This window comes from Cetorhinus maximus, chromosome 7 (genome assembly GCF_964194155.1).
Source record: "Cetorhinus maximus chromosome 7, sCetMax3.hap1.1, whole genome shotgun sequence".
NCBI lineage: Eukaryota > Metazoa > Chordata > Chondrichthyes > Lamniformes > Cetorhinidae > Cetorhinus > Cetorhinus maximus.
Genome location: NC_135885.1, coordinates 17,086,157 through 17,102,359, shown reverse-complemented (window position 1 = coordinate 17,102,359; position 16,203 = coordinate 17,086,157). Strand labels below are relative to the sequence as shown.

Here is a 16,203-nt window from a genome sequence, read left to right as displayed (position 1 = left end):
GAATATATTCAAGGCTGAGCTAGATAGGTTTTTGATCTATAAGGGAGTCAAGGGTTATGAGGGGCAGCCAGGAACGTGGGATTAAGGTCACAATCAGGTCAGCCATGATTTTATTGAATGGCAGAGCAGGCTCAATGGGACAAATGGTTTACTCCTGCTCCTATTTCTTATGATTATGATCCACCAAGTGAGTGGCTCAGATGAAGACCATTGCTTCCCTGAAGGGGAAATTAGATAAATATTTGAAGCAGCAAAATATAAGCTATGGTAATTTAATAAGGCAGGGGGAATAGTTTGGTTCAGGAAAAAGGCTCAGGAAACTTAGCAGCAAAATAGATCAGCTGGCTGCAGAAGGCAAGAGCATTTTAGAGCACGCATGCTCCCCCCAGTCCCTTAGGCGAACATTCAGCCCTCATGGCCTCTCCTCGCTGTTATGATGGGTCAGCCATTCCTCCTCCAACCTCATCATTATCTGTATGCCCTGCAATCAGCCAAAACTGCCTCCAATCCCCAATCCTCCTGCCGCATAATCTGCTAACTCCCTTCACCAACCCCTGAACCAGAGGCACCTATCAGTGATCTGCCGGTACCCTCCCATCCTAATATCCCATGATCTGCTGACCTACCACACCCCTCGATCTCGAGCTACCTATTCCTGCAGTCAGAGGAGCCATGCCCTGCCTCCCCCATATAAACGGAGCAGCCTCCATTTATAAATTATCAACCACCAATATGGCTGTAGCAATCTAGTTGGGGGGGATTGAGAAGCTGGTGACAAAAACATTAATTAAAAACAGTCCTCTAGAAGAAGTACTTACTGTGGTAATATATCGAGTGTGAAATTCTGCAGCTTCTCTAAGAAACGTCAACCCGGGGTGTGTGTTCACCACATCCTACAAAAGGAAACCAGCAGCTGTTCAAACAATACAGTTCTCATGAATATTTCCTAAGTATTTCAAATCATTACCTTCTTCTGTATTTTAAGAACATTCGAATAGCATGAGCCGACTTTAGATCAGAAACACTACAGCCATATTAGTTCCTTTAAAATCTGGAACTCGCTCCCCAAAAAGCTGTTGATGCTCGGTCAATTGAAAATTTCAAAACTGAAACTGATTTGATTTTCATTAGGCAAAGGTATGAAGAGATACAAAACCAAGTTGGAGTGGAGGAGTTAAGAGAAAGATCAGCAATGATTTAATTGAATGGCAGGACAAGCTTGCAGGGCTGGATAGTCTGCTCCTGGTTCAATGAATTAAGATGACAATCTAAGCTCTGCTACCAGATGTTACAATGTGTTCTGGGAAATATTTATGACCAAGATAGATAGGTTCTTGATTGGTAAGGGGATCAAAGGTTACAGGGAGAAGGCAGGAGAATGGGGTTGAGAAACTTATCAGCCATGATTGAATGGCGGAGCAGACTCGATGGGCCAAATGGCCTAATTTCTGCTCCTATGTCTTATGGTCTTATATAGTAAAGGATCTGTTATCTGTGCCCAATCTTAGTTATCTAAAACGCTAAAATATTCAAAAATATAGTTTATGTCAATCGCAAAAAATATGCAACTCCTTGTGAGTCAACCAAGAGTGGCAACTAATCCATTAATTTGTCTCCTGGAGACTCAGCCATTGTGTAATGCCACTGACTTATTAGAAAACTCTAGGGTGGCAAAAACTACATGGCTGCTGATAGCCAGCCTGAACCAATGAAGCTCTACTCTTCCTTAAAGGTAAGTGAAGCAGTTTCATTAACAATTTTTAAAATGAAATTCTTCATTAATTTAGGAAAGTTGTTAGAGCAAGAAAATTTAAAATACCTTTTGCAAAGCATTTGCAGATGTCCAAGCCACTGGATAACTGCAAAGCAACAATTTAAAGCTACTTATTTTTGCTCCAAATCGATACAGAAAGAAAACAGACACTGTAAGACGAACGGTCAAATCACTATCTTCTACTACCAATTCTCCTTCTTGGGCGGTCCCTTGGGATCGAAGAGGTCTTGCTTCCACTTCAGTTCAATGGGTTCTGGGATGGCCGCTAAGTCCATGCGTGATCTGTAGACTCTCCCACATGCTGGGAAATGGTGCTTGGAGGGTTGGGCGCTTGCTCTGATGCCTTGCCTTAACTTCTGTGTGCCCCTGACAAAATCTCTTTTTGTGTTCCGGAATGAACTCTCTCCATTTTGGTCAGTCACAAGCCAGGGACACACTTTCCACAGTCCTTCAGGAAGTATCCTGCCTCAACCAAATTCAGAGCAGAGCAGTTGATTCTGGAGTCTGGTGTCAGACATTCAAACATATACTGCTCGCAGAGCTGGTTTTGAGTCATTAGTCCCTGGATACTGGGTATGTTGACTTGGGAGAGGACACTGCTCTTGGACCACCTTTCTTAGTGCTGGATTTGGAGAATCTTGCAAAGGCACCGCTAGTGGTACTTCTCCAGTGCTATAAAGCGCCTGCTGTAATTTGTCCTTGGGGGAGGGTGGGGTATTTTACCATCCTCACTGGTGTATTTACAGGTCGGGGGAGGGGAGCATGTAAAATAAACTGGGTGAGCAGCCTACCTCCGAGCTGTCCCCCATATTATGGTGGGTGGTAAGGCGTCAGTCAGCCCTGCACACCCTTAGGCCTAATGAGACCCTTAAATGGCCTCATTCTGCCTCCTTTGCAATAATATGCACGGCTAGTGAGATAGTTGATGCATGGGTTTTAATTTTCCAAAGTTCCCAAGATTTGGGGAAGGTTCATTAGATTGGAAAATAGCAAATGTTATTCATTACCCCCTTTTATTCAAAGAGGGAGGGAGACAGAAAGCAAGAAACTACAAGCCAGTTAGCCTAACATCTGTCATAGGGAAATTTTGGAAGCTATTATTAAAGACGTTATGTTATATCAGGGAACTTAGAAAAATTCAAGGCAATCAGGCAGAGTTGACATGGTTTTGTGAAAGGGAAATCATGTTTGACCAATTTGTTGGACTTCTTTGAAGGAGTCACGTGTGCTGTGGATAAAGGGGAACTGGTGGGTGTACTGTACTTAGATTTCCAGAAGGCATTTATAAGGTGCCACATCAAAGTTATTGCAGAAAATAAAAGCTCATGGTGTAGCGGCTGACAAATTGATTTGGATAGAAGATTGGCTTGCTAACAGGAAGCAGAGAGCTGGCATAAATGGGTTTTTTTCTGGTTGGCAGGATGTGACGAGTGGTGTGCCACAGGGATCACTGCTGGGGCCTCAGCTTTTTCCAATTCATCTAAATGGCTTGGATGAAGGTTTGGTTGCTAAATTTGCTGATGACAGAAGATAGGCAGGAAAGTAAGTTGTGAAGAGGACATAAGGAGGCTACAAAGGGACAAAGGTAGGTTAAGTGAATGGGTAAAGATCTGGCAAATGGAGGATAATGTGGGCAAATGTGAAACTGTCCATTTTGCAGGAAGAATAAAAAAGAAGCTTATTATCTAACTGGTGAGAGGTTGCAGACCTCTGACATTCAGAGGGATCCATGTATCCTAGTGCATGAATCACGAAAGGCTAGTATGCAGGTACAGCAAGTAGTTAGAAAAGCTAATAGAATGTTATCGTTTATTGAGAGGGGAATTGATTACAAAAGTAGGGAGGTTATGCTTCAGTTGTGCAGGGCATTGGTGAGACCACATCTGGAGTTCTAATACTGTACAATACTGGTCTCCTTATTTAAGGATAGATGTAAATGCATTAGGAGCAGTTCAGAGAAGGTTTACTAGACTAATACCAGTAATGAGCAGGTTGTCTTATGAAGAAAGGTTGGACAGGTTAGGCTTGTATCCATTGGAGTTTAGAAGAGTAAGAGACGGCTTGATCAAAACCTTTCAAGATCCTGAGGGGTTTTGACAGGGTGGATGGGGAGAGGATGTTTCCTCTTGTGGGAGAATCTAGAACTAGGGGTCACAGTTGAATAATAAGTGGTCACTCATTTAAGACCGAGATGAGAAGAAATTTTTTCTCTTAGTGGGTCGTGAGTCTTTGGAACTCTTCCTCAAAAGGCGGTGGTAGCGGGTCTTTGAATATTTTTAAGGCAGAGCTAGATAGATTCTTGATTAACAAGGGGGTGAAAGGTTACTGGGGTAGGCAGGAATGTAGAGTTCAGGTTAAATTAGATCAGCTATGATCTTATTGAATGGCGGAGCAGGCTCGAGGGGCCGAGCGGCCTACACATGCTCCTAATTCGTATGTTTGTATGTCCGTACAGTTAACAAACCTCTTCACGTGGTTCCTCCTTTCATGTCTGAAAGATCACCCCCAATGCACATATGCTTGGCCCTCTATTAATCATTTATCTAAATATTCTTTCTCTCCTCCCCAAACTAAGCCATCATGTTTCCTGCTCAGTGTTCACCCTGTAAAGTGATCAGTGAGAAGCACAATATAACATCTGAATTTTGGTTACAAATAAAGTACAGGAGCTGGCCACAGGAAATTCAGGTGGTCAGTTCACTGCAGTGATGATTATCTTTGTGCCAACAATCAGACAGAAACATCTATATTAAGGCTAAAGCAGAAAATTGACTCTCCAGTATACAAACCTATATAAAAATAAAAACAAAGTACTGGAAGAATTCAGCAGGTCTGGCAGCATCTCTGGAAAGAAAAACAAGAGAAGAGTCATATTGGACTCGAAACGTTGACTCTGTTTCTCTCTCTACAGATGCTGCCAGGCCTGCTGAGTTTTTCCAGTACTGTTTTTATTTCAGATTTCCAGCATTTGAAGTATTTTGCTTTTAGCCTATATATTAAAATATAGCCACAACCTTGAGTTCATTTGAACTCCCTCATGGGATTACTGTCAGGGATCCTGCTGCCCCTTATTTGCTGTCTTACATAAGAGATGTTAAACAAGTTCCAGTCCAACCTGATACTTGAATCCATTTCATCTATATGTCATATCCAAATGTTAGCTTGGCTCAGTGGTAGAACTCTCACCATTGTGATAGAAGGTATTGACTTGAAGCCCCTTGCCAAGCCTTCACAGCATCAAGGCTAATACGTCAATTCTGTACCACAGAAGTGCTGCATTGCCAGAGATATTGTCTTTCAGATGAGGTTACATGCCCAGGTTTTATCTAAGATAAAAGCAAAAAACTGCGGATGCTGGAAATCCAAAACAAAAATAAAAATACCTGGACAGGTTCCCTTCCCTTCACCCCACCCCACCCCCTCTAGGGCTATCTATACCTTGCTTGTCCTGCTTTCTATCCTTAATTAGCACATTCTTTAGTTAATATCTCCATCTTCAACACCTCTTTGTCCTTTTGTCTATGACATCTTTTGGCTATCTCCACCTATCACTGGCCCTTTATCCAGCTCTACCTGTCCCCCCCCCCACCCCCACCTTAAACCAGCTTATATTTCACCTCTTTTCTATTTTTACTTAGTTCTGTTGAAGAATCATATGGACTCGAAACGTTAACTGTGTTCCTCTCCGCAGATGCTGCCTGACCTGCTGAGTTTTTCCAGGTATTTTTATTTTTGTTCCAGGTTTTATCTACCTATTTTAGTGGATTTCAAAACATTCAATTTTTTAACGAGGTGAACATTTTCCTGGTGCCGTGGCCAATCGTTATCACTTAACCATTGTCAGCAAAACAGATGGTCATTCATCCCATTCTATTTTGTGGAACTTCGTTGTATAACTTGATTGTCAGGTTTGCCTATATAACAGCAGTGATTATACTTCATAAGTAGTTAAGCTGCTATGAACCAGTTTAGGTCGTCCTTAGGTTATGAAAGGTGCTATATAGTGGTAAGTTCCTTTCATTATATGAATAAGCTCATTTGTACGCTTCCATTCAACTTAGATACTTCAATTTCTTCCATGAGGTGAAGCAATTTACACTAAACATTTATATACACAGAGATAAGGCAACATCTAAATTTGCCATCAAGCTATTTGATGGTTGACACCTCGTAAACATATAAACAGCCATCAATCAACCCATGCATAGCAGACTATGTTTGCTGCTACACTGAAGCATAAACTGGTCTCTAAAAGCCGGCTGCGCTAGGTTGTGGTTGGGAAATTACAGTGTTTGCAGGGAAAGCTTGATAGGGCTATAGAAGCGTGGTGGTTTGAACACAAGGTTATAAACTGCATTTGTGAAATCTGTGAGCACTTGGGAGAACTTTATTTAAACAATGTGTGACTATGCAAGAGTTCTAGTGGGCAACTTAGGTCAGAATAAGGCTGATATACGTACATAAGTACTGTACACAAATGCATGTCAAACATATATTCATACGTGGAATAATAGATGCTTACAAAATTATCAAGGTTACATTCAATTCAAGCTCTAAATATGCTCTGAACTGCATTTAGTTAGTTACACTTAGTTAGTTACAGTTAGTTGAACAGTTAGTTGAAGTGCTTTATGATCAACAAAATCAATGAGGATGAGCTGTGATCTCAAAAGTATCTGAAAAGGGAAGAGGTTATTTTGGGAAAATGATTCCCCTTTTGATTAGCAAAACAATTTTTTTTTAGAAAAAGTAGAGTAAAGATGTTTAATTACTAATTATATAGTTAAATATTAAATATCAATCACAATTTAACATAGGCATATCATTGCATAATTTTGCTACGATTTGTACAAACATGATTTGAAATAGACTATTTGGGAAATATTCCAACATGTTATATCACATGAATAATGAAACAATAACCAGGCAGATGCACGCAAGCATTTGGGAGAACTAGAATGATGAAATCAAAAGCATTATGTTCAACCCATTTTCTTCTGTACTCCTTCCGCAGTTTCACTTTTGGACAGCTCTCCCAAAGTACTTCACCACATTGTTTAGAGAATAAAAACACTTTGCAACAAAAAACTGTCAAAGGGTTTAGAAAAATTAATTGTAAATCGCTGGAAGGATTGCTAGGTCACAATTTTTGAAAATTGGAGTAAATTGATGCCAAAGTGATGTAGTGATACAGGCTAGTGGGAGCATGAGTATGCTTTAAACTATACCTACTTGACAAGCTGACCATCTCTTTATACAAATCATCTGAAGGCAGCAGAACACTGCGGTAGGCATGCCACCCGATGGAGTGGAAGCTTAGCTTTTATTTTTAAACTTAAGCTATCATAAGATGATTGAACTAATCCATCTCATTTTTAAATGGCATAGTAGCCGGAAGCAGCACCACCAGACTTGGGAGCACTTTGACTGTCTGTGGTATCATCGGCTGGGAATTGATGGTTGTGGAGGAGAATACAAGGAGAAAGGGAAACTCCAAGGAAGATTTTGGGACAATGGACACAGAAATAATGCTTTAAGAGTCAACATGGCAAAGGAATATCACATTGGTGGCATTAGGATTATCTATTATCCTCTGCAAAAATCTTCCCAATTCATTTGAATACCTCACCCCACCCCCAGTACCCCATCAAAAAAGACAACTGTTGCAAACCACTACTGCAATATCTGTATTTATAGAGTACATGTATGTCCTGATACATTAAAAAAAACCTTTCAAATATTAGAGTGTTAGCACATTTCTCATTATACAGGTAGTAAGTAAACAGGTCAGAAAGTACATGATTAATGCAAATATAGTAACTAAATTCCAAGATATATTTAGATTTCTTCTACAGGCACTAATGCAGTTTATACATTTTTCTAACAATAGTGTCAATTGCAAAGTGCTTGGCAAGGATAATTTGCCGTCGCACCTGGTCAAAACCACTTCCGTCCCACAAAATAAATTTCAGGTTTGCTAATCAAAGGTTGATTTCTCAATTCCTATTATATTGCAGAAATAAACCACACTTTATTTCCTTATTTCTTATTTCTCCCTTATTTCTCCAATACTAAAAAGTTGCTAAACTGAACTTTTACATTAGAAAAATTGCCAAGGGAAAAAAACTGACCTTGAAAGCTGCATTGATTAAGATGGTATGTTTACTTATAAACTGTTTCTATGCATTTTAAATGGGAAGGTGAGGCTCCACTCAGAAACCTAACCACCTTGAATGAAGTAATATATAGAACACATAAATCAATGTTTTAAGGGTTACCAGAAGAAATTGATTTCACTCTAAACAGATTTTTATTTCATTTATCAAAAGAGTCAGATCAAATGTCACCAGCTCATGATGCAAGAAAGATCAAATGCCAGAATTAATTACTTCACTGAAATAACTTCTACAGTCTTCCCATCAACTACTGGTTTGATGGCAGCATTCACATTTTTTTAAAAATAGCTACAGGGGGAAAACAATATAGACAATTTGCAAGTGGATGAAAGAAGGATGCAGCCTGTATTTTTAAAAAATGTGGATCTTAAGATGTGTTAGTGAGAGGGTATTGGGAATTTTTATTTTTCAGGAAAAAACAAAACCAATGGCATTTTTGGCCAAGTCCTTAAAAAGTCTTTGTTACTATTGTGTTGCACATTTTCATAGGTTACTTTTATTCATGGTTGTTTGAATTTTAGGTTCAGGTAAGTTAAAAAAAAAAGCACAGCTTTGTTGGGATCGATTTTCTATGATGTGCTGTGTCATTTGCAGTTAAATAGCCCAAAAATCACTTAGATGCCAAAGGCTATTTTGCACAAGAAGCATAAAATGGGTTATGGGTAGATGTTTATAGAAATATAGATCCACAGGTCAAAGAGAAAACTCTGGCGGTCCTTAATCCCCAAGACATAGCTTCGCAACAATTTACCCATCTCTTAAATGACACTGATTTAATGTCCACAGCAAACATCTCTAGCCTCCTCTAAATGAACAAAACACAAGCTATAGACCATAAGACGTAGATGCAGAAGTAGGCCATTCGGCCCATTAAGTCTGCTCTGCCACTCAACGAGATCATGGCTGATCTGATAATCCTCAACTCCACTCTCCTGCCTTTTCCCCATAACCCTCGATTTCCCTACTGATTAAAAATCTGTCTATCTCAGCTTTGAATATACTTAACGACCCAGCCTCTAGAGCCCTCTGCAATATAGAATTCCACAGACTCACTACCCTCTGAGAGAAGAAATTCCTTCTCATCTCTGTTTTAAATGGGCGTCCCCTTACTGAGATTATGCCCTCTGTTCCCAGACTCTCCCACAAGGGAGAGTCTGGGAACCTCTGCCAACCTCTCAGCATCTACTCTGTCAAGCCCCCTAAGAATCTTATATTTTTCAGTAAGGTTGCCTCTTAGTCTTCTAAACTGCAATGAGTACAGGCTCAGCCTACTCAACCTCTCCTCATAAGAAAATCCCTCCATACCTGGGATCAACCTCATGAACCTTATCTGGACTGCCTCCAATGCCAGTATATCTTTCCTTAGATAAGGGGACCAAAATTGTTCACAGTATTCTAGGTGTGGTCTAACTGGTGCCTTGTATAGTTTTAGCAAGACTTCCCTATTTTTATACTCCATTCCCTTTGAAATAAAGGCCAACATTCCCTTTGCCTTCCCTATCACCTGCTGAACTTGTATGTTAAGCATTTTGGGATTCATGCACCAGGGCTCCCAAATCCTTCTGTGCTGCAGTCATCTGCAGTCTTTCTCCATTTAAATAATATTCAGCTCCTCTATTCTTCCTGCCAAAGTGCATAAGCTCACATTTTCCCACATTATACTCTATCTGCCAAGTTTTTGCCCACTCACTAAGCCTGTCTATATCCCCCTGTAGACTTGTATCATCCTCACCACTTGTTTTCCCACCTAGTTTTGTGTCATTGCCTGACATGAAATTTTAACCGTCAGTTTTCACCTGTTCCTGTAACCAGGTATTTAATTACTTGCTTTTCCGAAGGAGTTTTTTCTACACAGAACCAAATACTTTTGCTAGAATTTTGTTCCACAAGTGCCATTATTCCAGTAGGTGAAACGCTATCAAAAGTCCAGCTCTGCTCAAGGATTCTTCAGTTAAATTTGTGTTTTGTAATCTGTGCTCAATCATGTCAGTCTTCTCATATCTATATCTATAATCTACATCTATAATCATATCCCACATCACCTTTACGCAAAGAAAATTGCTTTACACCTGGGAGTGTAACCAAGAGTAATAAGCTACAAAATTGTCCTGGTCACATTGCCTAAAATATTTTACAAAATATTTCAAATTTAGTGATTTAGACAAAATGGAACAATTTATGCTAGCTTATAAGTCAAACTTCTGTGATCTCAGCACTGACTTACTTTGGTAGAAAGAAGTTGCATTTATACAGCATCTTTGACATCCTCAGGATAGTCCAAAGCATTTCACAGCCAATGAATTCATTTTGAAGTGATGTCATTGTTGTTATTTCAGCAAACGCAATAACACAAAGAAATCCCACAAACAGCGTACGAAATAAACAATAATAACTTGGATTTATATAATGTTTTTAACATAACAAAAAATCCTAGGGCACTTTGCAGGAGGATAAGGGAAAATTTGACAGAGCCACATAAGGCAATATTAGGGTAGATGACAAAAAGCTTGCTCAAAAGGGTAGGTTTTAAGGAGTGTCTTAAAGGAGACAAGAGGTAAAGAGGAAGAAAGATTTAGGGAAGAAATTTCAAGTTTAGTTCCTTAGCAGCTGAAGGTACGGCTACCAATGGTGGAGTGATTAAAAATGCAGATACTCATGAGGCAAGAAATAAATGAAGGTTGTGCAGCTGGAGGAAATTAGAGGTATGGAGCGGCATAGCCATGGAGGGAGGGATTTGAAAATAAGGATGGAAATTTTAAAATTCAAGGCATTATTTAACCAGGAGCCAATGTAGGACAGTAAGAACAGAAGCGATGGGTAAACAGTGGTGCGAGTTAGGATATGGACAGCAGAACACTGGATGAGCTCAAGTTTATGGAAGGTGGAACGTGGGAGACTGACTAGGGTGGATTGGAATAGTCAATTCTAGGGTTAACAAAGGCATAAGGGTTTCAGCAGCAGATGAACTGAGACAGGGCAGAGTCAAGAGGTGTTATGGAAGTCGAACGTGGAGAGCATAGAAACATAGAAAATAGGAGCAGGAGTAGGAGTAGGCCATTCGGCCCTTCGAGCCTGCTCCGCCAGTCATTATGATCGTGGCTGATCATTCAACTCAATAGCCTGCTCCCGCTTTCTCCCCATATCCTTTGAACCCTTTCGCCCCAAGAGCTATATCTAACTCCTTGAAAGCATGCAATGCTGTGGCCTCTACTACTTTCTGTGGTAGCGAATTCCACAGGCTCACCACTCTCTGGGTGAAGAAATTACTCTTCATTTCAGTCCTAAATGGTCTACCCCATATGCTCAGAGTGTGACTCCTGGTTCTGGACTCACCCACCATCGGGAACATCCTTCCTGCATCTACCCTGTCTAGTCCTGTTAGAATTTAATAGCTTTCTATGAGATCCCCCCTCATTCTTCTGAACTCCAGCGAATATAATCCTAACCGACTCAATCTCTCCTCATATGTCAGTCCCGCCATCCCAGGAATCAGTCTGGTAAACCTTCGCTGCACTCCCTCTATAGCAAGAACATCCTTCCTCAGGTAAGGAGATCAAAACTGCACACAATATCCCAGGTGTGGTCTCACCAAGGCCCTGTATAATTGCAGCAAGACATCCCCATGCTCCTGCACTCGAATCCTCTCGCTATGAAGGTCAACATACCATTCGCCTTATTTGTCGCCTGCTGCAATTGCACGCTCACCTTCAGCGACTGGTGCACGAGGTAACCCAGGTCTCGTTGCACATTACCCTCTCTCAATTTATAGCCATTCCGATAATAATATGCCTTCCTGTTTTTGCTACCAAAGTGGATAACCTCACATTTATCCACATTATACTGCATCTGCCATGCATTTGCCCACTCACTCAGCTTATCCAAATCACACTGAAGCGTCTCTACATCCTCCTCACAGCTCACCCTCCCACCCAGTTTTGAGTCATCTGCACATTTGGAGATATTACACTTAGTTCCCTCATCTAAATGATTAATATATATTGCGAATAGCGGGGGTCCCAGCACCGATCCCTGCGTCACTGCCTGCCATTCGGAAAAAGACCCGTTTATTCCAACTCTTTGTTTCCTGTCTGACAACCAGTTTTCTATCCATCTCAATACACTACCCCCAATCCCATGCGCTTTAATTTTACACGCTAATCTTATGCGGGACTTTGTCGAAAGCCTTCTGAACATCCAAATAAACCACATCCACTGGCTCCCCCTCATCAACTCTACTAGTTGCATCCTCGAAGGATTCCAATAGATTTGTCAAGCATGATTTCCCTTTCGTAATTCCATGCTGACTCTGTCCGATTCTGCCACTGTTTTCCAAGTGCTCAGCTATTAAATCTTTCATAATGGGCTCTAGAATTTTCCCCACTACCAACGCTGATTGGTCTATAATTCCATTTTCTCTCTACCTCCCTTTTTAAATAGTGGGGTTACATTAGCTACCCTCCAATCTGTAGGAACTGTTCCAGTGTCTATAGAATCTCAGAAGATGACCACCAATGCATCCATTATTTCTAGAGCCACTTCCGTAAATACTCTGGGATATAGATTATCAGGCCCTGGGGATTTATCGGCCTTCAATCCCATGAATTTCCCCAACACCATTTCCCTACTAACACTGATGTCTTTCAGTTCCTCCTACTCACTAAACCCTGTGTTCCCCAACATTTCTCGTAGTTATTTGTGTCCTCCTGTGTGAAGACACAACCAAAGTATGTATTTAGTTGGTCAGCCATTTCTTTGTTCCCCATTATAAACTCCCCTGTTTTTGACTGTAATGGACCTACATTTTTCTTCACCAATTTTTTTTCTCTTCACGTACCTATAGATACTTTTACAGTCAGTTTTTACGTTCCCCGCAAGCTTACTCTCGTACTCTATTTTCCTCTTCTTAATCAATCTCTTGGCCCTCCTTTGCTGAATTCTAAACTGCTCCCAATCCTCAGGTCTGAAGTTTTTTTTCTGGCCAATTTGTATGCCTTTTCCTTGGATCTAATACTATCTCTAATTTTCCTTGTAAGCTATGGTTTGGCCACCTTTCCTGTTTTACTTCTGCGCCAGACAGGAATAAACAATTATTACAGTTCACCCATGCGCTCTTTGAATGTTTGCCATTGCTTATCCACCGTCATCCCTTTAAGTAACATTTGCCCAATCCATTACAGCCAACTCGCGCCTCATACCATCATAGTTTCCTTCATTAAGATTCAGGACCCTAGTCTCAGAATCAACTAAGTCACTCTCCATCTTGATGAAGAATTCTATCATATTAAAGTCTGAGGTGTTATTAGAACTGGGAAATAGCAGTGAATTGACAGGTTTTAAGCTACGGCGTTTGGGGGATGTGGGGGCAAGGAGAGAACAAAATGGAATTTGCAGTGTGATTAAATGACAAAAGGGTTGATGGTGCAAGACAACAGCACAGTATCTCCATGTCACTAGGGGGGCGGGGGGGACATGGGATGGTCCGTGACTCAGGAATGAAGTTTGTGGTCAGGTTGAGGATAATGGCTGTGATCTTGCTGGAAGCTATGAAGGCAACATCCCTGATTTACTGATGCCTCTCTGGAGGCGCTTCTCCAGACTGCTCGGACAGAGGTCTTGTTCCCTCAGGGCGGGAGGAAGAGATAGGCCCAGTCAATCCAAGCAAGCCTGGGTGGAGATTGCCGAGGAGGTGAGCAGGTGTGGGGCACGTGGTTGCAGTGACACAAAAGGATCAATACCCTGATGTATTCTTGCAAGGTGAGTGCAGCAAACAATGTTAAACGTACAGCCTTATACGTGACTAAGGGTGCCCAGGTAGCAGCACTGACTGTCAGAGACATGTCAGCCTTTCTGTGGAAGGCCGTGGCCAGTGTGAGTTGACTCCTGCACTGCCGAGACTGAGCGGCCACATGCAGAAGGCATCTCTGTGGTGACATGATGGACAGCCAGGCTGACATCAGCATAGACTAATGTGTATCTCTGATGGGGGAAGTAACCATAGAAATTTATGTGCTTATAGAAGAGAGCACATGATGTCAGGGAAGGAGCCACTAAGAGTGCTGGCGTCCAGATCTTGCCATCCTTACACCAATGGAAGATGAAGTGCTACAGCTGGGAGGCCTGAAGGCAGGGTGGATGGTTGGCGGAGCTGAGAGATCGAGTGGCTTAATGAATGGGCACAGGAAAGCCTCTGGGATCCACAAAACATAATGCTTCTCTATCCATCACTGGTCACAGATTGTAGTCTGAAGGATATGTTGGAATAAGAACAGAATAACTAGGAGCAGGAGTAGGCCATTCAGTCCCTGAAGCCTGCTCCGTCATTTGATAAGATGATGGCTGATCTGATTCTGGCCTCAACTCCACTTTCCTGCCGGTCTGCCGTAACCCTCGATTCTCTTGTCAATCAAAAATCTACCTTAACTCAGCCTTGAATATATTCAATGACCCAGCCTCCACTAGTTTCTACTGTAGAATTCCACAGACTAACTAAATTTCTTCTCATCTCAGTCTTAAATGGGAGACCCCTATTTTTAAAAACAGTGTCCCTTAGTTCTACTCCCACAAGAGGAAAGATCCTCTCAGCGTATACCCTGTCAAGTCCCCTCAGGATCTTATATGTTCAATAAAATCACCTCTCAGCCTCCTGAACTCCAACGGGTTTAGGCCCAATCTGCTCAACGTTTCATCATAAAATAAACCTCTTCATCCCAGCAATCAGTCGAGTGAACCTTCTCTGAACTGGTTCTAATGCAATTATACGCTTTCTTAAGTAAATAAACCAAAACTGGATAGTTTACTCCAGATGCTGTCTGACTAAGGCCCTGTATAGCTGTAGCAAAACTTCCCTACTTTTACAATGCATTCCCCTTGCAATAAAAACATATGAAATAGGAGCAGGAACCAGCCATTCAGCCCACTCCGCCATTCACTGAGATCATGGTTGATCTTCCACTTCAACAACATTTCCTTGTATTAATCCCAAATCCCTTGATGCTTTCAATGTGTAGAAATCTATAAATCTCAGTCTTAAACATACTAAGTGACTGAGCCTTCACAGCCCTCTGGGGCAGTGAATTCCAAAGATTCACCACCCTCTGAGTGAAGAGATTCCTCCACATCTCAGTCCTAAATGGCCTTACCCTTATTCTGAGACTGTGTCCCCTGGTTCTAGGCACCCCCAGCCTGCAGCAACCTCCTACCTGCATCTACACTGTCAATCCCTGTAAGAATTTTGTATGCCTGAATGAGATCACCTCTCATTCTTCTAAACTCCAGAGAATAGAGGCCCAGGCTATTTAATTTTTCCTCAACATGCATTGCTCCAGGAATTATTTTAGTGGAACCTTCATTGCACTTAGTCTAAGACAAGTATATCTTTCCTTAGGTAAGACAAAAACTGCATAGAATGCTACTGTTGTAGTGTCACCAAGGCAGTAAGACATCTCGGCGGGGGACTTCAGTTTGAAAAGGAGGTGAAGAGCAGCGGGGACTTCAGTTTGAAAAGGACGCGGAGAGCAGCGGGGACTTCAGTTTGAAAAGGACGCGGAGAGCAGCGGGGACTTCAGTTTGAAAAGGAGGCGGAGAGCAGCGGGGACTTCAGTTTGAAAAGGAGGCGGAGAGCAGCGGGGACTTCAGTTTGAAAAGGAGGCGGAGAGCAGCGGGGACTTCAGTTTGAAAAGGACGCGGAGAGCAGCGGGGACTTCAGTTTGAAAAGGACGCGGAGAGCAGCGGGGACTTCAGTTTGAAAAGGACGCGGAGTGCAGCGGGGACTTCAGTTTGAAAAGGACGCGGAGAGCAGCGGGGACTTCAGTTTGAAAAGGACGCGGAGAGCAGCGGGGACTTCAGTTTGGGTACCTTGCTGGGAGTCAGAGTGGAGCGGAGCAGGCCTGCAGGAGACAGTTGGGAGCTGAGGAGCACGCTGTATCACTGTTTCAGCTGCTGGGAAGCTGCAGTCCAGGAAAAAGAAAAAAAGCAACTGTGACATCACAGGAAACTAGTAAGTTGATTTGCTGATAAGTGCTCAGTCTAAGGGACAGTGTGAGAGAAACCAGCTTAGGTCAGGTGAGTTAAGGTAGGTCTATAAATAAAAAGAACTAAAACTTTAAAATAATAAACCAAAATTTGAAAACGTTAAAATTAAAATCAAACAATAAGACGAAAAAGTAATAAAAATAAAGTAATCTAAACAAACATCTAAAAGACAGACCTTGTAGTTAAGAAGCATATAGCCTTTAGTTGTCAGTGGTACTAGCA

General features: G+C 41.7%; 1 protein-coding gene across 3 annotated transcripts in view; it reads right to left on the bottom strand.

Annotated features, from left to right (window-relative positions):
- ppp2r3b (protein phosphatase 2, regulatory subunit B'', beta) overlaps window positions 1-16,203 on the bottom strand; it is a 148,959-nt gene that overhangs the window by 47,837 nt on the left and 84,919 nt on the right. For all 3 annotated transcript variants that reach the window (XM_078545111.1, XM_078545113.1, XM_078545112.1), the window contains one exon: window positions 819-893. In XM_078545111.1, coding sequence (XP_078401237.1) covers window positions 819-893 — 75 coding nt within the window. The remainder of the gene's footprint in view (window positions 1-818; window positions 894-16,203) is intronic.